Genomic DNA, 24,110 nt, shown 5'->3' with positions numbered 1-24,110 from the left:
AAAATCGTTCTACGTAAGGCATATTATCTTGATATTTATCATGTAAGGTGGAAAAGAATTTCGAACAGGATTTCATGAAAAAGCTATAAAATGATTTTCCTAAGAATAATTGGGATACAATAGTACTTCATATTTAGTTGCTTTAAATATACATAATAATAGTGAAACAAATATGAGATAACTCAAACTCGAATTTCTTAAATGGATATTTAATAATGTAGTTCAGACTTTTTTGAAAAGGCCCTTCAATATCGAGCATCAACTCTCATATAACTCTCTAATTATTTTTATTAGGAAATTGTTATTATTTCAAATATGTAAGGTTTAAATTCAGCTTTTTCTTTTCAGTGATTTTATTATATATCGTACTGATCGGGTGTGGACTTTGGTTGGAGCTCAAACAAAAACAATTGGATGCAAATACAGATGATGTTCACACTTAAAAATACCGTTTTTATTAATCTTAAACCATCATCAATATGCTTAAAAAACAAAAGCAATGCAAATGATTTTTTAATTCTAAATATCAATCATAAATCCCTTGCCTTACCTACTAGAAGATAATTCATTGGTTTTAAACAAAAAATGAAGTTTTTTATAGACATTGATATGGATAAAGACTCCATAAGAACCTGGGCGAAAATTTATTTAGATTATTTATATACAATTTTTACTGCCTTTGTTCAGTCCATCTGTGAGACCTTAAATATCAATAGGAATATAAATTAAATATAACGGAGTTAAAAATGAACGAAATAAGTTCTAGTATACAATAAAACTTCTCATAGCAAATAAATTATATTGAATTCAAGTATCCTTGTCTAAAATCGAATCAGTGAACGTTGTCGCACCCAGCAGCTGTTTTCGATAGCTATTCACGACGATTATGAAGTAAATGGTTACTGTAAAGTGTAAAATACATTTTGATTACATCTTAAAGAAAATATAAATAACCGTGAAATGCAAACATGATCGTATGTTTAATATTTCTTAGCAGACGTAATTTCTTAATGCGATAAAAATGCAATTGGGTCTATAAACCGCTAGTTCAATTCCGGCTCGAAGGACCACTCGAGCCAAACTCGATTTTGTACCTCTGTTGAGTCTAAAATTCTCATGACAAATAAATTATTTACAGTGTATATTTGCGCATGCTTGGCACGCCCATGCGACTTCTTAGAATAAAGAGTCCCCTGGTGAGTTGTGTGATATACAGCGGGCTACTCGATCGTAAGGAATTTGCATAGAACTAGTTAGAGTTACGCCTTCTTAAGCTCTCATGTTTTTCATACATGTATATCCTTTCTATAACATATTCTCACTAGTAGCTGATTGTCATACGTATGAGAGCAAAAATAAAAAAAAACTTAGACCCTGCTGCTTCAACTGAAGCACGTAGAATGTAACTACATATGGTAACAGTACTATAGATGCAAAATAACTTATTTTAAATAAACTTACACTTGTATGTTGATTTCATATTTTAGAAAAACATTACCGAAATCTATACTCACATATGTACCATAAAATGCCAAATAAAACGACGACAACTCGGTTCCTCTGTTTCCTGGAGGTGAAGACCAGAGCCAACAACATCATCATCATCAACATCACCACCACAAATATTAGCGCATACCATATCCATATTCCACATAGGTATGTGTCATCCTGCAACATATACAATCTAGATTAGATTACAATAAATCTGAAACAAAATATTTTTAAATTATTTATGAAGTCGGTATTTGCTTTATACTTTGACTCCGTCCTTCGAGAGCAAATAAAGTCTAGGGCGAGAGGACGTTGAAGTATTTACTGACGTGGCTAATAAACGGACTACCTGATCAGTTATTAAAATAAAAATTAAGTTGAAGAATTATTTTTATATGCATTTGTCGCGCTCCTTACATCACCGCTATTGATATATTAATGCATCAATAGTGAGGTTCAAATGTAATATACCATAGTATATTATATATAATATACGTAATTCATGAATTAGATTGTATTATTCTGTAATCGATCGGATCGATGACGTTTTATTACATGCCTAGCTTGTTGACTATTACTTTCGAGGTAGCTAGGTTAGCATCAAAACTTTTCACTGTCAATGTGACGTCGGAAAACCTCAACTTTGATGGTGATTTCCAGAGGTTAATAAAAAACAACAAGTATAATGGAAGGTGTAGTGACAATTATTATAATATGAATTGAAGTGTAGCAACTGACAGTAGCTCTTTTAATGTCAGATGTTTCATATTTACGAATAGCCTAAGCATTAGCCAGTTTATTAAATGTAACAAACGCTACGGCTGAATATCTTACAGGCCGCTAGTTAAACGGCACTGTTTCGTTAAAAGGCTAGGCCGTTAATTGAACGGCTAATTAAGCCAGTTAGCGCCGACATTTTAGACTGGATGTTAGCAATAAAGGCTTAATAATAATACTGTAAAATAAATAAATTAAGAAGAAAAACTAACGTTTGTTAATCCCCAAAACAAAACTATACTTGCTGCAAAGTATAGAGCTACTAATATCCAAACTGTCACTAGAAGATAGCTCAGAGGAACGAAGAATGAACAGCCGTAAGCCATTGGGTGTACCTTAAAAATTAATAATGTTCTGCTGTAAAGAAAACTGCTGTAAAGAGAGCCACACCTGGAGCACTCAGTTAATAGAACATTTTTACTCAATATTTTATCAGTCTTTAAATACTATTAGGTTTTAATATTGAGTCTAAAAGGTTAAAAAAGCAATTTTATCAAATCACACGTACGATACCCAAGGCTGCTATAATCATTGATCCTGTTTTCAAATCGATCCCAAAGAAGCTGGACACATTTGGTAAATCGTCTAAAGCAGGCATTTTTTACAGTTATTTTTTAGCAAAATATTTGTGTATGATTTGACATTGATAATACAGCTTTTGCATAGAATCTATAAATCATAAACGTGACACAAAAGATCTGTCAAAATTTTTAGACAACTATTCTATACATTTTTTGAGAACATAGATTTGATCGATTTGCGTTGAATCATAATACAATAATTTAATACAAAAGAAACGCGTTAGAATTCATACTATTTTGGCGTAACAAGATAGAAATCTTTAAAAAAAATTTTTTTTTGCCTTATTCTACGTTTGTAGAAAAACAACACTAACAATAGAAAAAAATTACTCTCATAATTTTCCCCTAACGCGCCAAAAGAATTAAACATCCAAAATGTTCCAGCTGAGCTGAGCGAAAAATTAAATTTACATGAAATTACTGTAAAGATCACGGAAAATTGCTGATTCAATGATATCGCGACAAGTCTTACGTATACAAACATTTCAAGAAGTTGTTAATCACATAACCTTCGTGTTCCTCACAACAACACTAAGTATTATAATACTCAGTATTGTATAGCGCTACCCAGATATACAACGGCCAATATTTAAGTCTTGACTTGTTTAAGATATCTACGAATATGGTTAATCGCGGAGAATTAACAATATCCATAGCGCTGAATCACCTGCATCAAGAGCACACCCCAAATACATACCTTCACGTACATACACTATCACACAACATAGCCAAATTAGGTATTACTTAGTTAAATGTATCATATATTTTTAATTGTTTTTTTTTACTTATGTAGATGTTTGAACCTTTATGTAGGTACATATTATGTATTCCATCTCCTGACTATATTTTTAGTGTAGTTGTTTGTAATTATATATAATATTTGTTAGCTCTAGGATTACGATATAACTATATTTATTAATTATCTATAATTACAGGCAAAATAAGCTGAACCCTTGAATAATATGCGCACCTATGCGTAACCATTTTTTTGCAAGTTATTAAAATGAAACTTCTTTATAGGCGTTGGAAAAAATTACCGTCACACTTTTCGGTTACGCGATCTTTTTCTTGTCCCTACCACTGTTGATTCGAAGAGATTCGAAGCCATTAATAACAAAAATATATAATAACATTAACAATGATAGTAATAATTCTATTACAATTAATGAAATTGTGTATTAACCTGAGTTTTAAGGTAAAATGAAATAATTGTATTATTTATATTCATGTCTATGATAATAAAAGCCTTTGGTTAAACTTTATCTAATTTAACTTTATTTAACTAATTTCTGTAAAGTTGCATATAGTAGATCATTTTTCGAAAAATAAGGTCATAAACAAGTTTCAATTCGCACGTGCGTACACTAGTAGGCGCACACTTTTTTTATCATCTATGCAACGGGGCCAGGAGGTTTCGTTAATGTTAAGTGACACCCCTGGACACTCACATTGCCAGAAGGCTCTCAATACGTTGCCGATCCTTTAAGAATTGGTACGCTATTTTCTTGAAGGACACTAAGTCGAATTGGTTCGGAAATACAAACGCTCAGTTGTGGAACGACGGACGTCGAGGTGATACGGATGGTATTTTGAATTCTATTCTAAATTGTATTCAGAATATTAGTCAGCAGTTTTAGTTACATAGGAATTATAAACCTCATTTGTATGCGGCTAATGAGCAATTACATTTTGAATGGGTGTGTAAATTAATTTTAAAATAGGTTTTTTGACAGTCAGACAGAAAATATAAATGTGAAAACGTGATTTTAGAATTGTAACTAATATTATTTTTAATAATAATAATTTATTGCATGAAGGTTTGTACAAAAAGGTGGTACAATAGTAATTTCGCATATTCTGCCATACAATGTCGCGCAAATTTGTCTTTGAAGGTGTTTCACATTTTACATTATTAGTCATATTAAAATTGGTAAATTCTTATATTATTTGTATCGTACATATCATAGCAAATGTTATTAAACTTATATAACTACAGTGTTTCACGCAAATAATCATTTATTGAGTAATACATGTTTTTCATACGTAAGACAAGTCGATTTTTAAAGTACAGTTGGAAGATTTTTTAATTCTTTTGGTAAATTATTGTAAACCTTAATAGCCATACAAAAGGTGGTTTTTCTAAACAACTCAAGTTAGATTTATGCACAGCCAATTTCTACCCATGTCTATTTCTTACTTCGACTTCTACATTCGACTTAAAAATATGGATGTGTCTGTGTACGAATAAGGACATTTCTAAACTATACATACAGGGAAGAGATACAATTTTGAGCTTTTTAAATAAAGGTACGCAACTATCAATAAAGTTTGCTCCACAAATTGATCTAATACATATCTTTTCAGCCTTAAATACTCTATTAACTTCGTCTGAATTTCCCCAAACTATAATCCCATATCTAATAATAGATGAAACATATACATAAGCAGCCAATACTGTATCATGGTTAACAGTTTCTCTTAGTCGTTTGAACAGAAAAATGAAACTGTCCTTTTTTGTTCTATAAATTTTCAATGTGTGCTTTCTAACTACAAAATTAAGTATATATATATATATCATCACCGGACGTCCAGGAAATTCCACGCGTATCACTTCGACTTCCGTTCTACAGCTGAGTGTTTTTAAGGCAGTTTCTGCCACGCACCGCCCCTATGGGGAACCACTGCCCGCTGAATTATTGCTGAACCAATTCAACTTACGTGGTTAACACTGAAAATGTTTAGAACTAGCCAGTTAGAAACATTTCTAATGAAAACTTTTTTAAATTTCAATTTTGGAACTCTTTGGTAACCTAATGTATTATATTGCATTTATTTGTCATTTGTTTTTGTGAATTATAACTCGCTGTGGGCTTACTCAACAACAAAGCTATGATAGGCTGCGATTAGCATTTCTTAATGAAGCCCCATCTCGTGCCAATGTTTACAATTGGTTTAACGAGTTTAAGCGTGGACGTAGCAATCTCAATATTGATCCGCTAGAGGGACGTTCTTTAACAGCGACTACTGAAGGTAGCATCAGTGCTGTGCGACGCATGATAGACGAAGATAAGAGAGTGACCTATCAGCAGATACGGGCAATCCTAGGCATTGGTATGAGTCAAAAAATATTACACGAACATTTAGGATTTCCCATACTTTAAAGTCAATAATCATTTATTCATTTACACAATGTAACACAATGTAGTGTACATGAACGTGAAAAAAAGAAATATACATTAAATGCTTCTATTTTTTCATTTACAGCCAGTTCTCAAATCAAGGGTGCAGAACGAAAGAGAAGAACTGGCAATAAACTCTCTGCCTCTCTTTTTAATCGCCAAGTTTTTTTTACACAAGGTTTGTAAGGAGCTGGAACCATTACACCATGTTCCACATGACATCTTAAGTAATAAATAATAATAGAATAAATTAAAAATAAAGATTTGTCTAAGATTGTCAAAGATCCTCTATCATCAGGAGGCATGGTGAAATAGGAGCACGCACTTACATTCTCGTGGGAACAGCACGCAAATACATTGTCGAAATAACTAACATCACCGCATACACGAATTCAAATACGACAAAACAGCCCGAACAAATGCTGTGGTTAGATAAAACTTTAAAAGACTAGCTCTAACATCATATAAAATTCAATTAATTTTTAATTTGAAGGAATGTTTTTATTTCATCAGTCTTCACTAGTTCAATAGACATCCCCGAAGGCATCAGCTAATCAAAAGTTTGTGATCCACTTTTATGTCCAAAGAAATAAAGTTACACCTTGCTTAAGGCCGTACAATTAAGTAAAAGGGTAACGTGAACGCCTTCTTTGTAATAAGACATTAAGCCTACACCCGGCTACATGAGAAGATTATTTAAAGCAAAAAAGCTTCAAAATTTAGGATACCCATTTTGTATAAACGAATGAATACTATACATTTACTTCTTAATGTAGATTTTACGAGCAAGTTCAGACTTGTAGGTACATTATATTAGTAGACGACGATTAGAAAATGGGTCAGTCTAGAAGAGTAAAAATGAGAGTTCTATGTATTAATGTAACATCAATAATATTATTATTATTGACAGTTAGTTGCATAATAAATAGTTTACATCCTACGAGACCTATACACAAAACCATCATTGAAGTCGATCACTAACACTGTTATACAAGAATATTAAATCTAATATATAATATACTCGTGTCACGGTGTTTTGTAATTAAACTGAGCTGAGCTGACCGAAATTGCTCCACCGATTTTCGTGAAATTTTGTGTGCATATCGGTTTGGTCTGCGAATCGGACACTATATTTTTCATTCCCCTAAATGTTGAGGGTAGTCCACCCCTAATTTTTTATTTTATTTTTTTATGATACAGCATACAAAAATACACACAACCCTTAATGATCACCAGTCTACGATCAACTCCTATTTTTTATTTGTAAATTAAAAACTTATGACTCGTTATTATGACTCAGAGGTTTATATGGAGATAATTCTGGAAAACCGAACAGTCTCTGGGGTAGCATCGCAAAATGTTTTATGTTGGTATGGACTTAAAAGGTAGGCTAAATAAAATCTCATTAACGAGAAACAAAGTTCGCGGGGGCAGTCAGTAAAGTATTATTACAGTTTGTTTTAGGAGCCAAAGCAGTATTGAAATATAGCAATATTTTAAATTGTTTATTTTTAGCGAAGTTATACCAGATTAGGATTCCAACCGAAACCAGAATTGTTATAGCCGACCGAGAACGCCCTTGGATGTCAAGTGTGTTCCACATACATTAAAGGTATGGATAAAAAAGACAGAAATGATCCCATTCAGGCCAAGCTACGCTCTCCAAAACAACCCGAGCTGAGCTCTAAAGGCCCTTAACGCCAACAGTGAGATTCTATTAAAAAAAACAGTAAAGCTAGTTTATCCTTTAAATGATTTATCGAACTTCAACCCGCTGGAATAATCAATCCGTTCAAAACAATTCCGATTCCCAACTTACGGTTAATTAAAATGCGTCATTAAAACCTTTTAGTAAAATTTTAACTAAAATAAAAGTAGTATGAACGTTGGATGCTGGTTTAATTGGATTATTCTGGATTTATTCTGTTTGGCCGCGTACCAATTTACACTTTAGCTTACTCTTCTAACCATTGGGGTCACTAACATTAACATTAACATTAACATGATACTGATAATAAAGTAATATAATAAAAACACAATAACTAACCTTAAAATATGTTTTTAATAGAAGTCTCTTTAGGCAAGGTTCCAAAGATACTGGCAGCGTTCCTTTGAATAGCTAGACTAATTCTTTGTACGAGAAAGCTGCCAATTCTTCGGTCTCCTGTGATGTCGACTAACCCTTTTGCTATTTCCTTAAAAAACCTTATAGCGCTAGGACCCCACGGACCAAGGGTCTCGACACCGAATGAGACAAAATCATATTCGGAGTATTTGCATAATTGAGCTTATTCCGCATCACAAGCTGCACCAGTTGTTGTTGGTTCCATTAAGATGGGAAGGGACCAGTGAGTACGAACAGGTTGCATCTCATACCAGCACCCGGCCCATCAAACTCATACCATCCGGTCTCTTAACATCGTCTCTTTCAATTCTAGCCGGCTCAAGTAAACTTAGCACGTTGACGATTATGCTATCGTGAAGTGCGGCATGTCTCGAGACGCTCAGCCTGCACTTTTTTGGGACATCACTGCCACCCACAGATTATGAGGAGCGCAGACCAGAACCGCAAGCCATAGACAGATTGCGATTCGGAACGTGTCAGGCTCAAGAGATCTTACTGTATTTGACGAAGGGTAAGCGTGAAGCCAGTAGCTGGCGTCATGCGTACCCACAGCCAAAACTCTAGCACGCGCCGAACCTGTATTGCTCAAAAGATTGTCATAAGTCAATTTGCAATATATGTCAACCCAGCTCCTCTGTGAATTTAGAGGAAAATGGATGGAAAATTTTGACCTGAACCTGCAATTAATAAAGCGTTTCTAGCATCTTCCAAGCTAGCAATCACAAAGTTTGAAGGAGATGCCCTTTTTTTTACTTATGAGATTTGCTGAAATAAGGAAAGAAGTTGAACATTCATGCATGATTTTTACAACATATATTTCAGGCAACAACTATACGTACATTAAACGGTTGACAAACTTCAGCTACAGCATTTATGTTTCTGCTGAGAAACCAACATTGCAAGACTCCATGGCGGGTCCACATTTCTGTGACCAATGAAAGAATTGATAACTTGAAAATAAGACGTATTGAATCAATGAATAAGTAGTTCAAAAATTGTATTCTAAATACAATTTTTCTTTGTTCGTCTAATGCTTACAAAATGCTTCTGTAACGTTTCGATTTTAATATTTTATTTTTTCTTGTAGCGTTCTTTGTTAGATTGCTTAAGCGTCTTTATTTTTAAATTCATACCGAAATAAAAAATTTAATAAAAACAATACTCGTTATATTGCTTACTTGTATAGAAGACAGCACACCTACTTTCTAATTGAAAAAAAATATCCAGAATACTAATGGTTAGCGTCACTGGTTTTTTGTTTGTTTTTCGACGTCGTTATTTTATAGTTATTCAAAACAACCAAAACTTTAATATACGGACTATATACGGTACTCAGAGTCTTCCACAAACAGTACAAATAGGCATTAAGGCATTGAATTGAAAAATTATCCGATCCTAAAGCATTTGAAATTCATGCAAAAATACACAGAAATCCTTTATCAAAGCTATCCCTGCCACGTGTTCATTGTAAATTGACGTTTGATTAAAGCTGCAATTGACATTGTAAAGCGTTTAAAATAAAGCCTGTTAAAGCTTGGCTTTGTTATTTCGTTGGCACGATTGAACTGACAACGAAGTGATACAAATGAAGGCATAGCTTTAAGCGGTGTATTGTAGGCATTCTGTAAATTAACTTGAACGAATTTTACACAAACTACACTCAAGGGCGTCACCGGGCGTGGAAGAGCTGAAGATTAGTATTGTTTGAATTTGATAATTGAACTTGAATAATTCTTTTTCTTTTTCTAGTCTTTAATTTATTATCTATAGATTGATGTACAATACTAAATTCAATTATTTTATTCGAAGGTTGTGTGAAATTCATTTTAAATTCAGTAATTTTTTAGATAGTTTTTTGTGAAATTGTGGTTGTTTTTGGCGCCTGAAAATTTAAAATTCATGAAATTTTCGAATATGAGTTCCTACAAACAACACCAAAAATTAACGACATCTGTGGGTAACACTGCTTGCATAAACACGCTCCATTTTTGTTTTAATAGGTTTAATAAAGGTTGCGTAGACCGAGCTTTATGACCCGGCCCTGAGTTTTGCTAGAAGAACCATTCTTGGTTATTGAACATGGTGTTGTTAAGGGGCTTCACTATCTTCTCAAGAATGGTATCTCGATACACTTGTGCCGATGTTTTGATGCTTTTTTCATTATAAAAGTATGAACACTCATATAAAAATGACAGATTCGAAATTCAAATGTATTATTTTGTTAATTTTCAATTGTTACAGTATCTAAGGCCAGACTTAGTAAATGGTTGGTAGCTCCCAATATGTCTCATAATAATTAATTATATTCTCTATAACGTTATATGTAACTTTAAGATAAACATGGTAACGAAGCCGTCTTCTTACTACCGGCACATGTCCAATTATTAATTTATGTTTTTTTTAAATTATTTAACATAATTACTATAAGAAACAAAGGATTCAATAAAAATATGTAAATTATTAACCAATAATGTTTCGGAAACTAAGATAATGAAGCAATGTTCACCTAACAATAGAACAAAAGATTTTCTTATGTATTTTGTTTAGACTTTCCGACTTTTACGCTTCGGAAGAAAACTGTTTTTCATTAGTAAACATTTCTCAGAAATTTAACTGTTATGAAAATAATAACATTAATTAGAAAGTATTGAAAATTGTAATTAAAAGATTTATTAATACAAATACAAGTTCGGGTATGTATAATCTAATGATCAATCCATCATCAAATTATTATTTAAATTTTATGTTATTATATATTTTTATGTTTTAATTTTTCCTTCGTTGTCTAGAAGAGACCGATTGTAAGCAAGCCTGTGGTTTAAATGTTCTCATTTCACAGATTTTTATGAAATGTTAAATGAGTTAAGAAGTATTTCAAAATAAATATTCCCCGTAAGACGAAATGGGTGCCTCGGGAGAGTGCATAAAAATAAAAAAAATATTTGTCTCACAAATAAGAAAAATTTTCATTCAAATATTCATAGTTTCATTAGATTTCCCATTTCTAAGGCTATGAGGAACGGAGTAGTTAACTTTTGTATTAAATTTCAATAGTTTTCTGCAAAGATAAAGCCCAATACACCACAATAGTTTCACAGAATAATACAACAGATAGGTTTTGGTACAAAATTATAAACCCAAAGTTTAATTTGTATATAAGGCAAATCTTTATTTATTTATTTTCACAAAATAATATAACATTACATATTACTCCAATGCGGCAACTATTAGCATTTATATTACACACAAAACAATACATACACGTAGAAAAACACAACACTATATCAAACAGTAATAGATTAGAATATTTATAATATGTCCAACTATTTCTTACAGTACAGGGAACTGTCATGTCACTCAACGGACAATTAAAAACGTCTATGCAGTTAATAAATTATTTCCATTTATCGTGTCATGTGTGCCTTTAACGAGAGGTTAGTTTAAGCTGTGTCGGTCCCACCTCCTAACATACCTCCGGCACCCTGAGGCCTAGTTGCACTGTTTTCCTTCCCACATTCCAGTAGTTTCACTTATTATTATTTAAGCCTACCCGCTTTTTTTAGCAACAATGGACAATCTAAGTTTTCTAAGTATTTTTTTTGGAAACGATAGATAAGGGAATGGTGATCTGTGAATTTACGCCGGCGTCGCTACATAAGTAGTAATTTGAGATACACTATGGAGATTTGACAGCAACAACTACCTAATTAAAATTCTTTCGCAAGCTTGCAGCAGTGATAGAAAATAATTATTAATCGTATATTCGATTCCACTAGATATTCCATTAAGTTTAGCTTGGCTTGTTATGGACGAAAGTTTGAAGAGTCGAGGTTATTAATATTTATCACTAGCGTCGTCTGACATTTGGATATAATTAAAAAGTTAGTACGCATATCCGGCTCAGTGCGGCTATGAGAGCAACTGAAGTCAACCGTCAACGATCGATTCATCGTACTACTGACAAATTGACAATTTACAATCCGTAATATGTCTAGGATATTGCATGGTTTTATTAGAATGTTACCATTAAATAAAATAAAACCATGTATTAGTTTACCATTTATTACCATAGTAAGAAGTAAGCTAATTACGCGCCAATATTTTAACGTTCAAAATTCAAATATTTGAATTTAGAAAATTCGACGACCTGGAGAGACTCCTCTATATTTTCAATACAATCGGTTCCCGCGCTCTGCATCCAAGGGCTCCACCCACACCAGGAGTCCACCGTGTCCACCGTGTAGTGGGAGGCCATCCAACGTTCCGCTGACTAGTCCTGTTTGTATAAAGTTGCAGCTTTATTTATATTAACGTTTTTTTTTTTCAAGGAAATCACATCTGTTGTTTTTCTATTCTATACAGCAAAGGATTTCAATTAAACAGCTGCCTCTTGCAGCGAGTATAATAACAAGAATGTATACACATAATACAACTGAAATACAAGATTTTACATTACGATTTTACATTCGAGGTCTTTGTTTCCCTTATAATTAAATTTAAAAAAAATTATATGTATCCTCAATACTATAATAACCTCTTATAGGGGGGTAAGTGTGCCTAAATTGCAAATTGTCTGGTTCCTTATTACTTTACTATTGAAAAGTATTGTGTACAGGATACTCAACATTTTACAAATAAGTTTTTAAAGTCTTAACGGAAAGTATTGTTTCGATGTACGAATCGAATCGACGTACAAATATTAAACTTGATTTTGGGTAAATTTTTACATGTGTAGCAACAACTTTTGTCAGCCCATTAGTTTATAACTCTCAATAGCGATCTGGACCACAGATATATAATACATCTGGTCCATTGAAGTCCGGACTTCAATGTTGATTTTATGTTAACCTCAAGCACACACAATGCAGTCCAATCTAAAGCACACATCAGCGGTACGGATAACGAAATTGCTTGCAAAAACGTTGGAATCCATTCAGCTTTCGCTAATAGAACTTGCAGAGGAGTGATTGTTTTGATAAAGGATACTTTCTACTTTCCTTGCAATGTCTTATTTCATCGTACTTGGAATTTATCCATATCATCCAGAACAAAAATTATAAAAACAACTCATTATTCTCAATCAAAATATAATTTTGAAGACATGTTTATTGTTTACTCATTAGGAAGAAATTGTTTACATAATATTACCTGTAAAGCCTTAATTTGTCCGCGTACACTGTTCATATTATTGAACGTATCCTACTTGATAAGACGCGTTGTAGCAACTGGCAGGTAATTTTTTATTAACATTATTTATTTTCTATATAAATGCGATACCATAAACAAGTCTTGATTACAATACGGCAAATTATGGCAACAAAATACTTTTACAACTTCTAATTTAGTAGTACACAGTTGTATTTCCAAGTTTATATTTTAAATTAGGGTGACGGTAGTTTCACTTATTATTATTTAAGCCTACCCGCTTTTTTAGCAACAATGAACACAACATACACGGTTGGCTCATTATTTAAATGTGATAACCTTCAAACACTGATGTACAAACACGAACACGATCCAATCTGGAGGCAAACAGCTTTGGGTTGCTATGTTTTGGACATTTTGAAAGATATGCTTCAATTTAAGTAAGTATTTTTTTGTTGTAATAATAAAATAATTCAAAACGTATTACCTCGTTCCACAACTGAGGGTGAATTTTTTTTTAAATTTTTGAACTAATTCGACTTGTGTATCTGCAAGAAAACAGCGTACCAATTCTTAGAAAGCCAGGTACTTGCGAGCTCTCTGGAAATTTAAGTTTCCGTAGGCATCGGTATACCTTAACATCTGGTAAGCCTCCTACTTACTGGTAGGCTAGCTTAACCACTTAATTCCCTTAGCGTTAAGCCTTTATTTTGCGATTTGTGGCGCTACGAAACAAATACTCAAATAACATAAATAATCAGTGTCGCTTTAGGACCTTTTCAGGTCTAGGCCTCAGATCTATTTTATGATCATTTGTCAATCTAATAGGCAAGTAGGTGATCAGCCTCCTGTGAGACACGCCGTCGACTTTTTGGGTCTAAGGCAAGCCGGTTTCTTCACGATGTTTTCCTTCACCGTGTAGCGAATGTTAAATGCGCACATAGAATCAAATTCCGTTAGTGCACAGCCACGGATCGAACCTACGGACTCAAGAAAGAAAGTCGCATGCTGAAGCCAGTCGGCCAACACTATAAAGATATTGAGAGTTAGAAAGTTTTTTTTAACTATATCACTGTGAATTACCAGCTCCAATCTGTGGCTTTACTTGCATTTAATGTAAGTAAAATATAACTAAAAGAATCCAGTACACTAGTTCTTGGCAGAAAGTTTCACGTTGCTGCAGTCAAACCTTTCATGTACCAGGTTTCTTTTATATTATATATAATAGAACAGGAGTCAAACAGACAGGAGGCTCACCTGATGTTAAGTGATACCGCTGCTCATGGACACACTCAATGACAGACAGCTCGCGAGTGCGTTGGTTTTTTAAGAATTGGTACGCTTTTTTCTTAAAGGACTCTAAATCGAATTGGTTCGTAAATACTTCAGTTGGCAGCTACTTCGATATAGTGATGGTGCGCGGCAAAAACTGCCTTAGAAAACGCTCAGTTGTGGAACGACGCTCGTGACGGTGGAATTTCGTGTTCGACGTATGACAAATTATTTTTTCAGCGTTACATATGCACCTAGACTTCCACCTTATACTGATGACTACGAAGTTCCATCGGCGAGCAACTCAATAGACATTTACGTTCGTCCTATGATGTTCAAAAGGGAATATTTAGCTGATGCTTATCCGATTAATTTCATTTTCCAGTGGAGGTATGAATAAGTATTACTTGTATGTCAAAGTTATTAATCCAAACACTTAATTAACCTTTACAATAACTTGTAGATTACAATAGTCCACTCTCAAAGGGTATTTTGTGGTTATGACAAGGCAATTTCTATGTACAATTACATTTATCTCTGATATGACCTAACAATCTCCTATGACAGTACTATTGAAATTTCAAATCAGTCGAGATAGAAATGAAGCCCATTGGTGTACAGACGGTGTACGAACTTTATCTGTTAAATGAATTAAGTAATACGAGCCCCAATGAAATTTAGTTCGTATGGAACGTAGTGCAAAGCGTGAATTATAGAAAGTAAATATTGGTTAAATGATTAAGAACGTTTAATAAAAATTAAACGACAATTAGAACCTTTTAAAGTTTATTTTAATATAACTGAAATTCATGACTTTACAAAACATATTTTTTTTTTAAATATTCTAATAAACATAACCCAAAAATATTTGTCTACCCTTGTTACTCACGCAAAATACTTCAATGGTTGGTTCATAATTAAAAATTGGTATAAGTAACGCGACATCTGATAGTAGAACAGCTCAATATTTTATATAGATGTTACGAAGACGGGCTGCTCGACTGCAATGTTTCTAGATTTTTCCACTAGTTAGAGAACTTTTCAGCAGGCTGTAATATGATTTCTGACCGTTTCAGGAGAGGGTCAATCACATATTATAAAATTGTAATTTCCATAATGTTACCCTAGTTTTCAGGAAGCTGAAACCTTTTTTCAGTCGGTTTCAGAACATGTGTAGTAGAGTGGTGCAGTTTTCAGGAGACCCGTTTTCAGGCGTTTTCAGGCCTAGGTATACCCCTTTGATAAAGGAATATTCTAGACCAAACTTTCTAGGTATGAGACAAGGACGAAATGATACGAGAGAGAGAGAGAGAGAAAAGATCAGAACTTTCTCGAAACTAGACTGAGCACTCTAGAACGCCGTACGACAAGGACAGAGCAACGTGCGAAAGAGACAAAGAGTGCGGACGTTCTAGAATTGTGCAATCGCTACTCAGTAGCTCTCCCACCTAGAGAGTTCTCGAATATTGTTTAGAATTATTCCCAGGGATATATAAGCGAGCCGAAACGCGACTAGTCACTTTAAGTTTTGAATGCGATAACAAGAGAGAAACACCGAAGCGATAAAGTGATAAAGTACTGTGTAAAGTGTGCATAAGTGAAGTAATTAGTGACTGTTTTTGTGTGTGTTATAAGTACATTTCTGCGATTAATTTGTGCCCATAAATTCCTCATTGATTACCAAGAAATAAACCCTTGAATAAATCTACGGCATTTTCTATCCGATCCCCTAGCTCGTAACATAGATATACAAAAATAATGATGTTAGAACAAATCTCACAGAGAAAATTTCACACTAAACGAACTATTTTGCATTTTGGAGCTCGTATAAGCGTTAACGCAGTGTCATTATACAGTGTGGCCAAAAAGTCGTGGATCAAACGACTTTTTGGACTTCGTGGAAAGTTGTCATTTGACAACTTTCTTAATAAAATTCGAAAAAATGTACACCTGTATCTTTTTCATAATATATTTGATAATATTGAAGATAATATTAATGTTGAAAAAAAACGAGTTAGTAATCTTTCTCTCGTTGAAACTGTTCCTCGTTGTAAAAGAAGTAAATAAAAAAAAGAAGTGAAACTTCTTTATGATCTTATTTTTACAGAAATTGTTTATATAAAGTTAAATTAGATAAAGTTTAACAAAAGGCTTTTATTATCATAGACATACACATAATACAATTATTTAATTTTACCTTATTACTACTAAGATTATTACAGAATTTCATTAATTGTAATAGAATTATTACTATCGTTGTTAAACGACATGTTATCCCTACTCCGCTGGAGAATCAACCGTGGTTGATCATAGATGGCGCGTAACGGAAAAATGTGACGCGTAACCGAAAATTGTGACCGTAAAAAAATTTTCAACGCTAATAAAGAAGTTTCACTACAAAAACGACATCAATTGGTCCTGCCATCTACAGGTTGCGCTTAACAACATATTTTGCGATTCATTTTTATTTATTCCAGAACTTAGAAAAAATATTCTAATTTGTACGGCCAATTCTCTGTGTAAGACAGAGTAATTTTAACTATTTAGTATAGGCTATACTTTAATAACTTGGGCTAGGTTGTAACGTCCAACGAATACATCCTTGGTATGTTTTGTTATTGTATGGGCGATCTCTTGAATTACAGGTTCGGCTTTCTGCTTCGCTACAAGAGAACTGAGCTCAAGACATTCTTCACGTTACCCTTTTCAACTCTAGTTTGGACTTGTCTAATTTGGACCCTATTTCTGAGCGCATCAGTTTTTTACTTGCTAAGCTATTGGGAGAAACGGCTTCTTGGTGGAGAACGTTGTCTTCAACGTGAATTTCTTTTGGCGTTTTCTGCTTATTGTCAACAAAGTAAGTAAAAATATACTTTTAGGTATCTTAACTTTGAATATATTTATAAAAATTTAACATTAGTACCTATTTTAATTGAATGAATTTAATTTAGTCCTTATGAAACCTCCGTGGCTAAGTTGGTAAATTATTTGCGTTGATCCATATCAGGATTGGTTTCCAGTAACAATTGTTTTGATTACCTATAAGCATGGGCGGAAAGTGAATTTGTCGGGCTCTGGGCTATTGGGAAAAGTCCCCTGTAATAGACGCACACGCGAAAAAATACACCGACCAAAACCAAGCGACGGGGAATTCCCCGTTCAGTTCGATAGACGACGATTGACGCGTTCTATGAATCAACTCGTGTTACCACATTTAAAATTACACAATAGTGAATATCAAATTATCGCTTAGTTAAACACACTTGTAGAACGTACATTGTATTTTAAAAGCTATTGGATAAATTTGGACGAAATTTTCTTTTCAGTTCTGCCTCTACAGGCAAATCTTTCGTCGCGTCGCATAGCGTATGTAATTTTCATTTTGAGTGCATACGTCATACATTGTTTTTATACATCGACCCTGCTCTCTCATTTAGTGAACGATAAGGACAAAGGATTGAATTTAGAGGACTTAGCAAATACCGATTATGAGTTTGTGATTATTAAGGATATGAATCTGATAACCGAAAAACATGTAAGTAGATTGATGGAATTATATTCCAGACAGTCCATATATACAAAGTTCTTGCGACAGTTTGTGTACAGTTCTCTGAAATAGGCTATTGTTCATTTTTTTTCAGTTTGTCTGTACATGTATATACAATTCATAAGGTATTTTTTATACATTTTAATAAGGATAGACCACCCCAACATTTTTAAATAATTTGGCAATAATAACAATGGCCGCTGAATCAGCCAGTATTTAAGTATTGACAGATTTAAACACCAATTTATTAAAGTAATCCATTAAATTGTAAATAAACAATATCCAATTGATATTTTTTTTTATATTAATTAAGTTTTAATTGTCTTTACCATAAATTACTGGAATATACGATTTATGTCCACAAGTACCAGTTTCATACGTTTAGTATGAAATCCCGTTCATAATAATAATTTTTTACAGTGCAGAAAGTCATAGTTACTCTACAAATAAATTAATTTTCCAGATTCAAAAAGTGTCCCGAGACAAATATCTCAGAATTGTGGAGGAAAAAATATATAAATCTAAAGTAATGGATGTCTACTCCGCCCTTGAAGCAGTGAGGGACACAAAAACTGCCGTACTCACAGATTATGTTACACTTTATCCCGTCATTAAGAGATGTAAATACTTATTACTTATTGGATATGTTTAACGTTGAGTATAACTACCGTTACCGCGTAAACTATACCAGACACATGGTAACATATACATGCCCCTAACATAATAGACTTTACCGGGTTGTCTTAAAAAATCATATAAGGATTTTTTGCAATCAAAAGCAAATATAAAGTTGTGGTTGTGGATTATTTATTCTTAATACACAGATACTATTAAGAATAAGATTGAACTGAAAACTTTGACTATATCAACATACATCAATATATATCAACATAAATATTTTAAAGTAATATAGTTAAGCTATTTTAGATTTATTTAAAAAAATAAACAGTTTAAAAGATTGTTTATATTATCACAACAATCCAAACCTAACGTTTCTATAAGGAAATATTAAACTCTCGAGAAACAATATCAAAAGCTAGACAGCTTTTGGTCATTAATATAAGAGTTTCAGTTTCCTGATTACCACGTAACGTGTCTTAATATTTACCAGAACTTGGTAATCGATTGGAATTGGTACTACCTAATAAGGTAATATTTAAATTGCAATCGTTGTAATTACGTTGTGCGTTTAGCGAATAGTTTGACGTTTCACACAAACAATGAAGTGACGGAGTTACATAAGCTGGATCTATAATATTATTTGGGCTTTGACTTATGTCTGGCACTGAATTAATACGAAAATAGTGTTTAATATCACCTGACTCTTACACACATAACACCTACATCATCAGACCCTCGTCAGATTATGAACAGTCCTATTGTTACCGTCCACATTTATCGTTATTATAAGAAATGTATACTGTTTTTCTCATATATTTTTATGTAACATTATCTTTATTGTAACATTATATACATTTAAAACTTTATCTGATTTTAAAACAAATTTATTGTACGTCAAATTGGTGTAAGAAATTATGTACAACTCCTTTTAATATATTTGTTATCTGTAATATTTTAAATAATTTTGTTGAACAGTATTCGATAATCAAGCACAATGCGAACTAATAGAAGTCAACCTGTATTCGAAAGTGAAGAAATATATGTTTACGTCAAAAACATTCCCGTTAACAGAGCAATTCAAAGTCGTGTAAGTTGTGTCTTATACATTATTAGAATGTAAAAAAAGGATGTTTAGTTAAAAGAAAGTGCACAAGCCCCTAGGCAATCCTAGTTTAGGGGCTTGTGAACTGTATTGAGTCTGAGTCCCACATAATCGGATTTCCACATAAAAGGATTTCCTGACGTTAAAAAAGGAGCTAGTGAACTTTCTTTTCTCGTCGTGTGATGGGCAGCTAGTCTCTTCTATTTGACATGTTAACGATATTCTACATAATAATTTCTATATTATATAATTAAACTACTTTTGCATAATAAGGATACTTTTCGTTTTAGCACAGGAATGAATGTTCCAATTGTCTATATGTCTATTTGTAGGTATAAAAACATCCAACAACATTGTACATATAAAAAAGTCCCATATTGTTTCAACCTTTTAAGGTCTAGCCGTCTAGTAAAAAAAAACTGGAATTGAAATTCAAAATAAGTTTAGTGGTGCGCAGCGCCGGGAGAGCGGTGTGTCGATCACGTGATTGGTATCAGTCAGTCAGTTGACGTTGCTGTGTACGATGCTCAAATTCCCCACTCCCTTATTAATAAATTATTAATGTATTGTCTTTTGTTAAAATAGCTTTTACACATTAAGAAAAACACTTTTTGAACGGAGTAACGTTGACGTCAACGTGACCACGCACGCGGAAGAGCACGCGAAACGTCGAAATTGTTTTAAAATTTAGAATTATGTAAATAACTATAAGTTTTAATAATAATACATAGCTTTAATGCGTTCAAAAAGTGTTTTTCTTAATTATTAATGCTCAAGAAGTTATAAGTGCGATCCTAGACATAATGTTCATTGTTGCATAGCCGGCGTTCGAACCCCCTATGAGAGTCGCAAGCTAAAGGCCAGCACTGCTCATACATATATAAAATATTCAAATGGAGATAATCACGCCGAATTAATGTATATTTTATTTTTTAGAACTCTGCGCCTTAAAGAAGCCGGTCTCCTCACAAGGTTCTTACAATGCGATCGCTTGACTATATCATGCAATGATATAGTAAATCAAGAGCAGGCGGGGTTGTCCTGCATATATACTCCTTTGATGTTATTAGCAGGGTCTTATGTCTTGGCTTTGTTAATTCTGATTGGGGAGAAAATTTGTTTTGAATTTTGTCATTTATGGCCATATATTGAGTGAAGAGAATTGTGGTTTAAAATCCTTCTTTCTTACCTCGTGAATCGTTCTTGTGTTTTTGTGGAATAAACGTTATTATGTTTCTATTTATTCCTGTGTATCAACAATTTCCAAGGGTTTATGTTTCATGAAATATGTTTCATGTTAGGAATTAAAACAGTATTATAATATTTATGGATGTAGGCTACCAAACATCACCATTCTAAGTATTAATAAGGAGTGCACCATGTGAACTCTTTGCTCCATGTCTCTAAAAACCACTAGGACAAGGTGCTGTTTTTTCTCATGTGAAATAATGGAGAAGGAAAAATCGTACCACATTTTATTCAAATCGCAACTGGCTATCGAACGAAAGATTACATTAATTCATTTTTTTTTAATCTATCTAAAACTGGTAAGTCTAATTAATTATGCTTAAACTAAGTTAAACCCAACTCGTTCAGTTTTAATGATATGTTCTTCTATAACACAAATTTTAGTGTTTCTACCTAGTTTAGTTTTAGAACTTTCGCTTAACTAACAACTTTCACTGGTTCCTTTCATACGTAATTGTATTGATATTTATTCTACTTTTATATAAAACCTTATTGTACTGTATTGTACCATACCGTACCTGTGTTGTATTGTACCATACTATTTATAAGTATTTTTTACCTTGAAAACAGCTGCCGACGAGGTGCCAACTTGGATTTGCCAAAGATTCAAGGAACTATTGACAAAGCGACTTCAAGCCGGAACAGAACTAACCTCAAAATAATGATAGGGGCCACTATCTCCGAAATAAAAATCGAAATTTGTCCAAGGCGCGACGGACTATACGTTGTACAGAGGCCGTTTCAGTAACCAGTCACCCACATAATCCTAGTATTCATGACAAGATAGAGTGGTTCTCTAAGGATTTCTATTCATTGGGCTCCGTGAAGTTTCTAGAAAGAAAGGAGCTTCCTTCACAACACCAGCGATACTCTGCAAATCTCAATAGTAATTCCAACTTCATTATTACGTTTTTGTAGTGTACAATCGCAAGTTCGGGATACGTATATTAATAATATAATGCAGTAACCACAGCTATCATATTTGGAAATTACATAGTTTGGTCAATAGTTCAACAAAAATAAGAAATCGTAATCTTATTTTGTCGATCAGATCAAACTCTAGCCGGTCTTGAAGACGGATCTTACGTCGACAGAACGAACGGAAAGCTTAACACGCACAACTAATCCACGTTATAAAAGATATTTTAAATATAGAATTCTAAGATATAAAATAGAGCTTTTTCTGTAATGCATACAATAAAATAAGTTTAAAAGATTGTTGCAAAAATTGCCCACGCCAGCTTCAAATCTGATGTTATGAATATATTTTCAATCTTTGAAGTACCTATTTTCTTATTAATTTGACGTTATGGTAATACGAATGTATTTAAAATATTCAGCTATATAGATTCAGGAACTTTTTTTTGGGAAATAAAAGTAACGTTGACTATAATAAAAGTGTAAGAGTATAGTAAAATAATACCCATCTTATTTGTAGTTTTTAGTATGGAATCAAAATGGCTTCATTATTGTAATTATTATTTAGGAACATTATAATAAAATAATGTCTAAATAACGCACATAATTCACACACACAAAAGTCACGAAGAATATGATCTTAACATAAGCTGTGGATACATACAATAATTATTCAATTAATATAAAACTAAAATAAATTAGAAAAGTCCTTGAAAAAGAAGAATGCTGGCAGCATCTGGCGTGATGCGATACTTATTTCTTGAGCGAGCCAGCCAGCTGGTATCACCATTACCATCTACCAGGCACCAGCTAAACTCACTTATCGTAGGGTTCTGTTGTCCCAATCCCAAGAGAACAAAATCAAGCTGAAAGAAATCTCCTATTATTCTTGGCCAAAAGAATTCGCAATAGCGGTTTTACTTTTCGGAGCTCTGTCTTGTTTTGTTTTGTGTTGCTGTCATCTTAATTTCGTTTTGTTTCTTAGCTTAGCTTACATATACGTAGTCATCTCAATGTTTATTTTCAGTCCGCTATGGAAGGCTAGTTAGTGCCCTATTACTACAGGTCTTCTACAGTCGTATTATAGGAACCAGCCTCTCACAAAGATATTCAATACCTACAGTTCAATATTCTTAATATTATTATGTTTATGGGCAAGACTATCTCTATTTGTCATTGAGGCAAAGAAAGTAAATTATGTTACTATAATTTACTTGTGACCTTCACTGACAAATTTTACAATATCAGTCATATTACCGACTAATGTTCCATTCACTATTGATTTTATTATATCTGCTTTATAAATTAATTTGAACTAGTTTATAAATTATATAATTAAGCGCTTGAAACTATAACAAAGTGCTTTCAGCAACTGACAGACAGGAACGTTGTCATTAAAATTATATATACCATTTAATTAGAGCTTTCGTTCAAGCTTTGGAATATATAGACTTTTAATAAGTTCGTGCTAGTTGAGATGTTTCTAAAATATATAGTAATTTTTAAAGAGTCCTATTAGTCCAGATAGTTTGTATTAATACCACCACCACTATGTGGAACCACTGACTATGGTTCACCGAACCACTGAACTACCCACTGAAGTATTTCCGAACCAATTCAACTGAGTATTATTCTAAGAGGCCGGACATGGTGACGCGAGTCCTATGGCGTGCAGTGTCCTTGGGCGGTATAACTCCTTGCAAATATACATACACATAAATTACATAAAGATTCACTCTAAAACATTCTAATCTTTCAATCTCTAGCGGAATTCTTCTCTTTATTCTGTAATATTCTTCTTCTTTAACGGAACAGTGTCGACGGCAACACAATTGCTTCAGAAATGTCTCCGTACCCGATACCGATCTACGTGATCGATGACCCTCAAGCCAGGGGCTGAGCGTACTGACGTTACAAATTGTGCAGTGCTGCACCTGGAGATGTCGGCAAGGAAGGGGTGAAACTCCACCATGCATCGGCAAGATGAGCATTCTCCGACAATCTATAGAATACTGAAAAGTGGGCAACGAAACGTCAAACGTCAAGACTCATGAGTCAAGATTCTACGAGTGAATAAAAATCTTCGCTACAACTGGAAACCGAT

At 33.3% G+C, this 24,110-nt stretch overlaps 1 protein-coding gene and 1 long non-coding RNA gene across 2 annotated transcripts; one reads left to right on the top strand and one right to left on the bottom strand.

The window, feature by feature from the left end:
• Positions 1-811: 811 nt before the first annotated feature.
• On the bottom strand, positions 812-2,914 carry LOC123711476. Its single transcript, XR_006753960.1, has 4 exons — positions 2,777-2,914; positions 2,481-2,603; positions 1,515-1,668; positions 812-902 (listed from the first exon to the last, which is right to left on the bottom strand). It is a non-coding gene; the product is annotated as an uncharacterized LOC123711476 (long non-coding RNA).
• A 10,735-nt stretch (positions 2,915-13,649) lies between these two features.
• LOC123706747 lies at positions 13,650-22,151 on the top strand. The gene is made up of 7 exons (XM_045656136.1): positions 13,650-13,738; positions 17,216-17,388; positions 17,840-18,105; positions 18,581-18,737; positions 19,714-19,825; positions 20,777-20,855; positions 22,140-22,151. Exons 1-7 carry the CDS (start codon positions 13,650-13,652, stop codon positions 22,149-22,151), a joined length of 888 nt encoding a protein of 295 aa, XP_045512092.1.
• The last annotated feature ends 1,959 nt before the right edge of the window (positions 22,152-24,110 follow it).

Source organism: Pieris brassicae, chromosome 1 (assembly GCF_905147105.1).
Source record: "Pieris brassicae chromosome 1, ilPieBrab1.1, whole genome shotgun sequence".
NCBI lineage: Eukaryota > Metazoa > Arthropoda > Insecta > Lepidoptera > Pieridae > Pieris > Pieris brassicae.
Note: the sequence above shows the minus strand (reverse complement) of the source record. Positions and strands in the feature narration are given on the sequence as shown.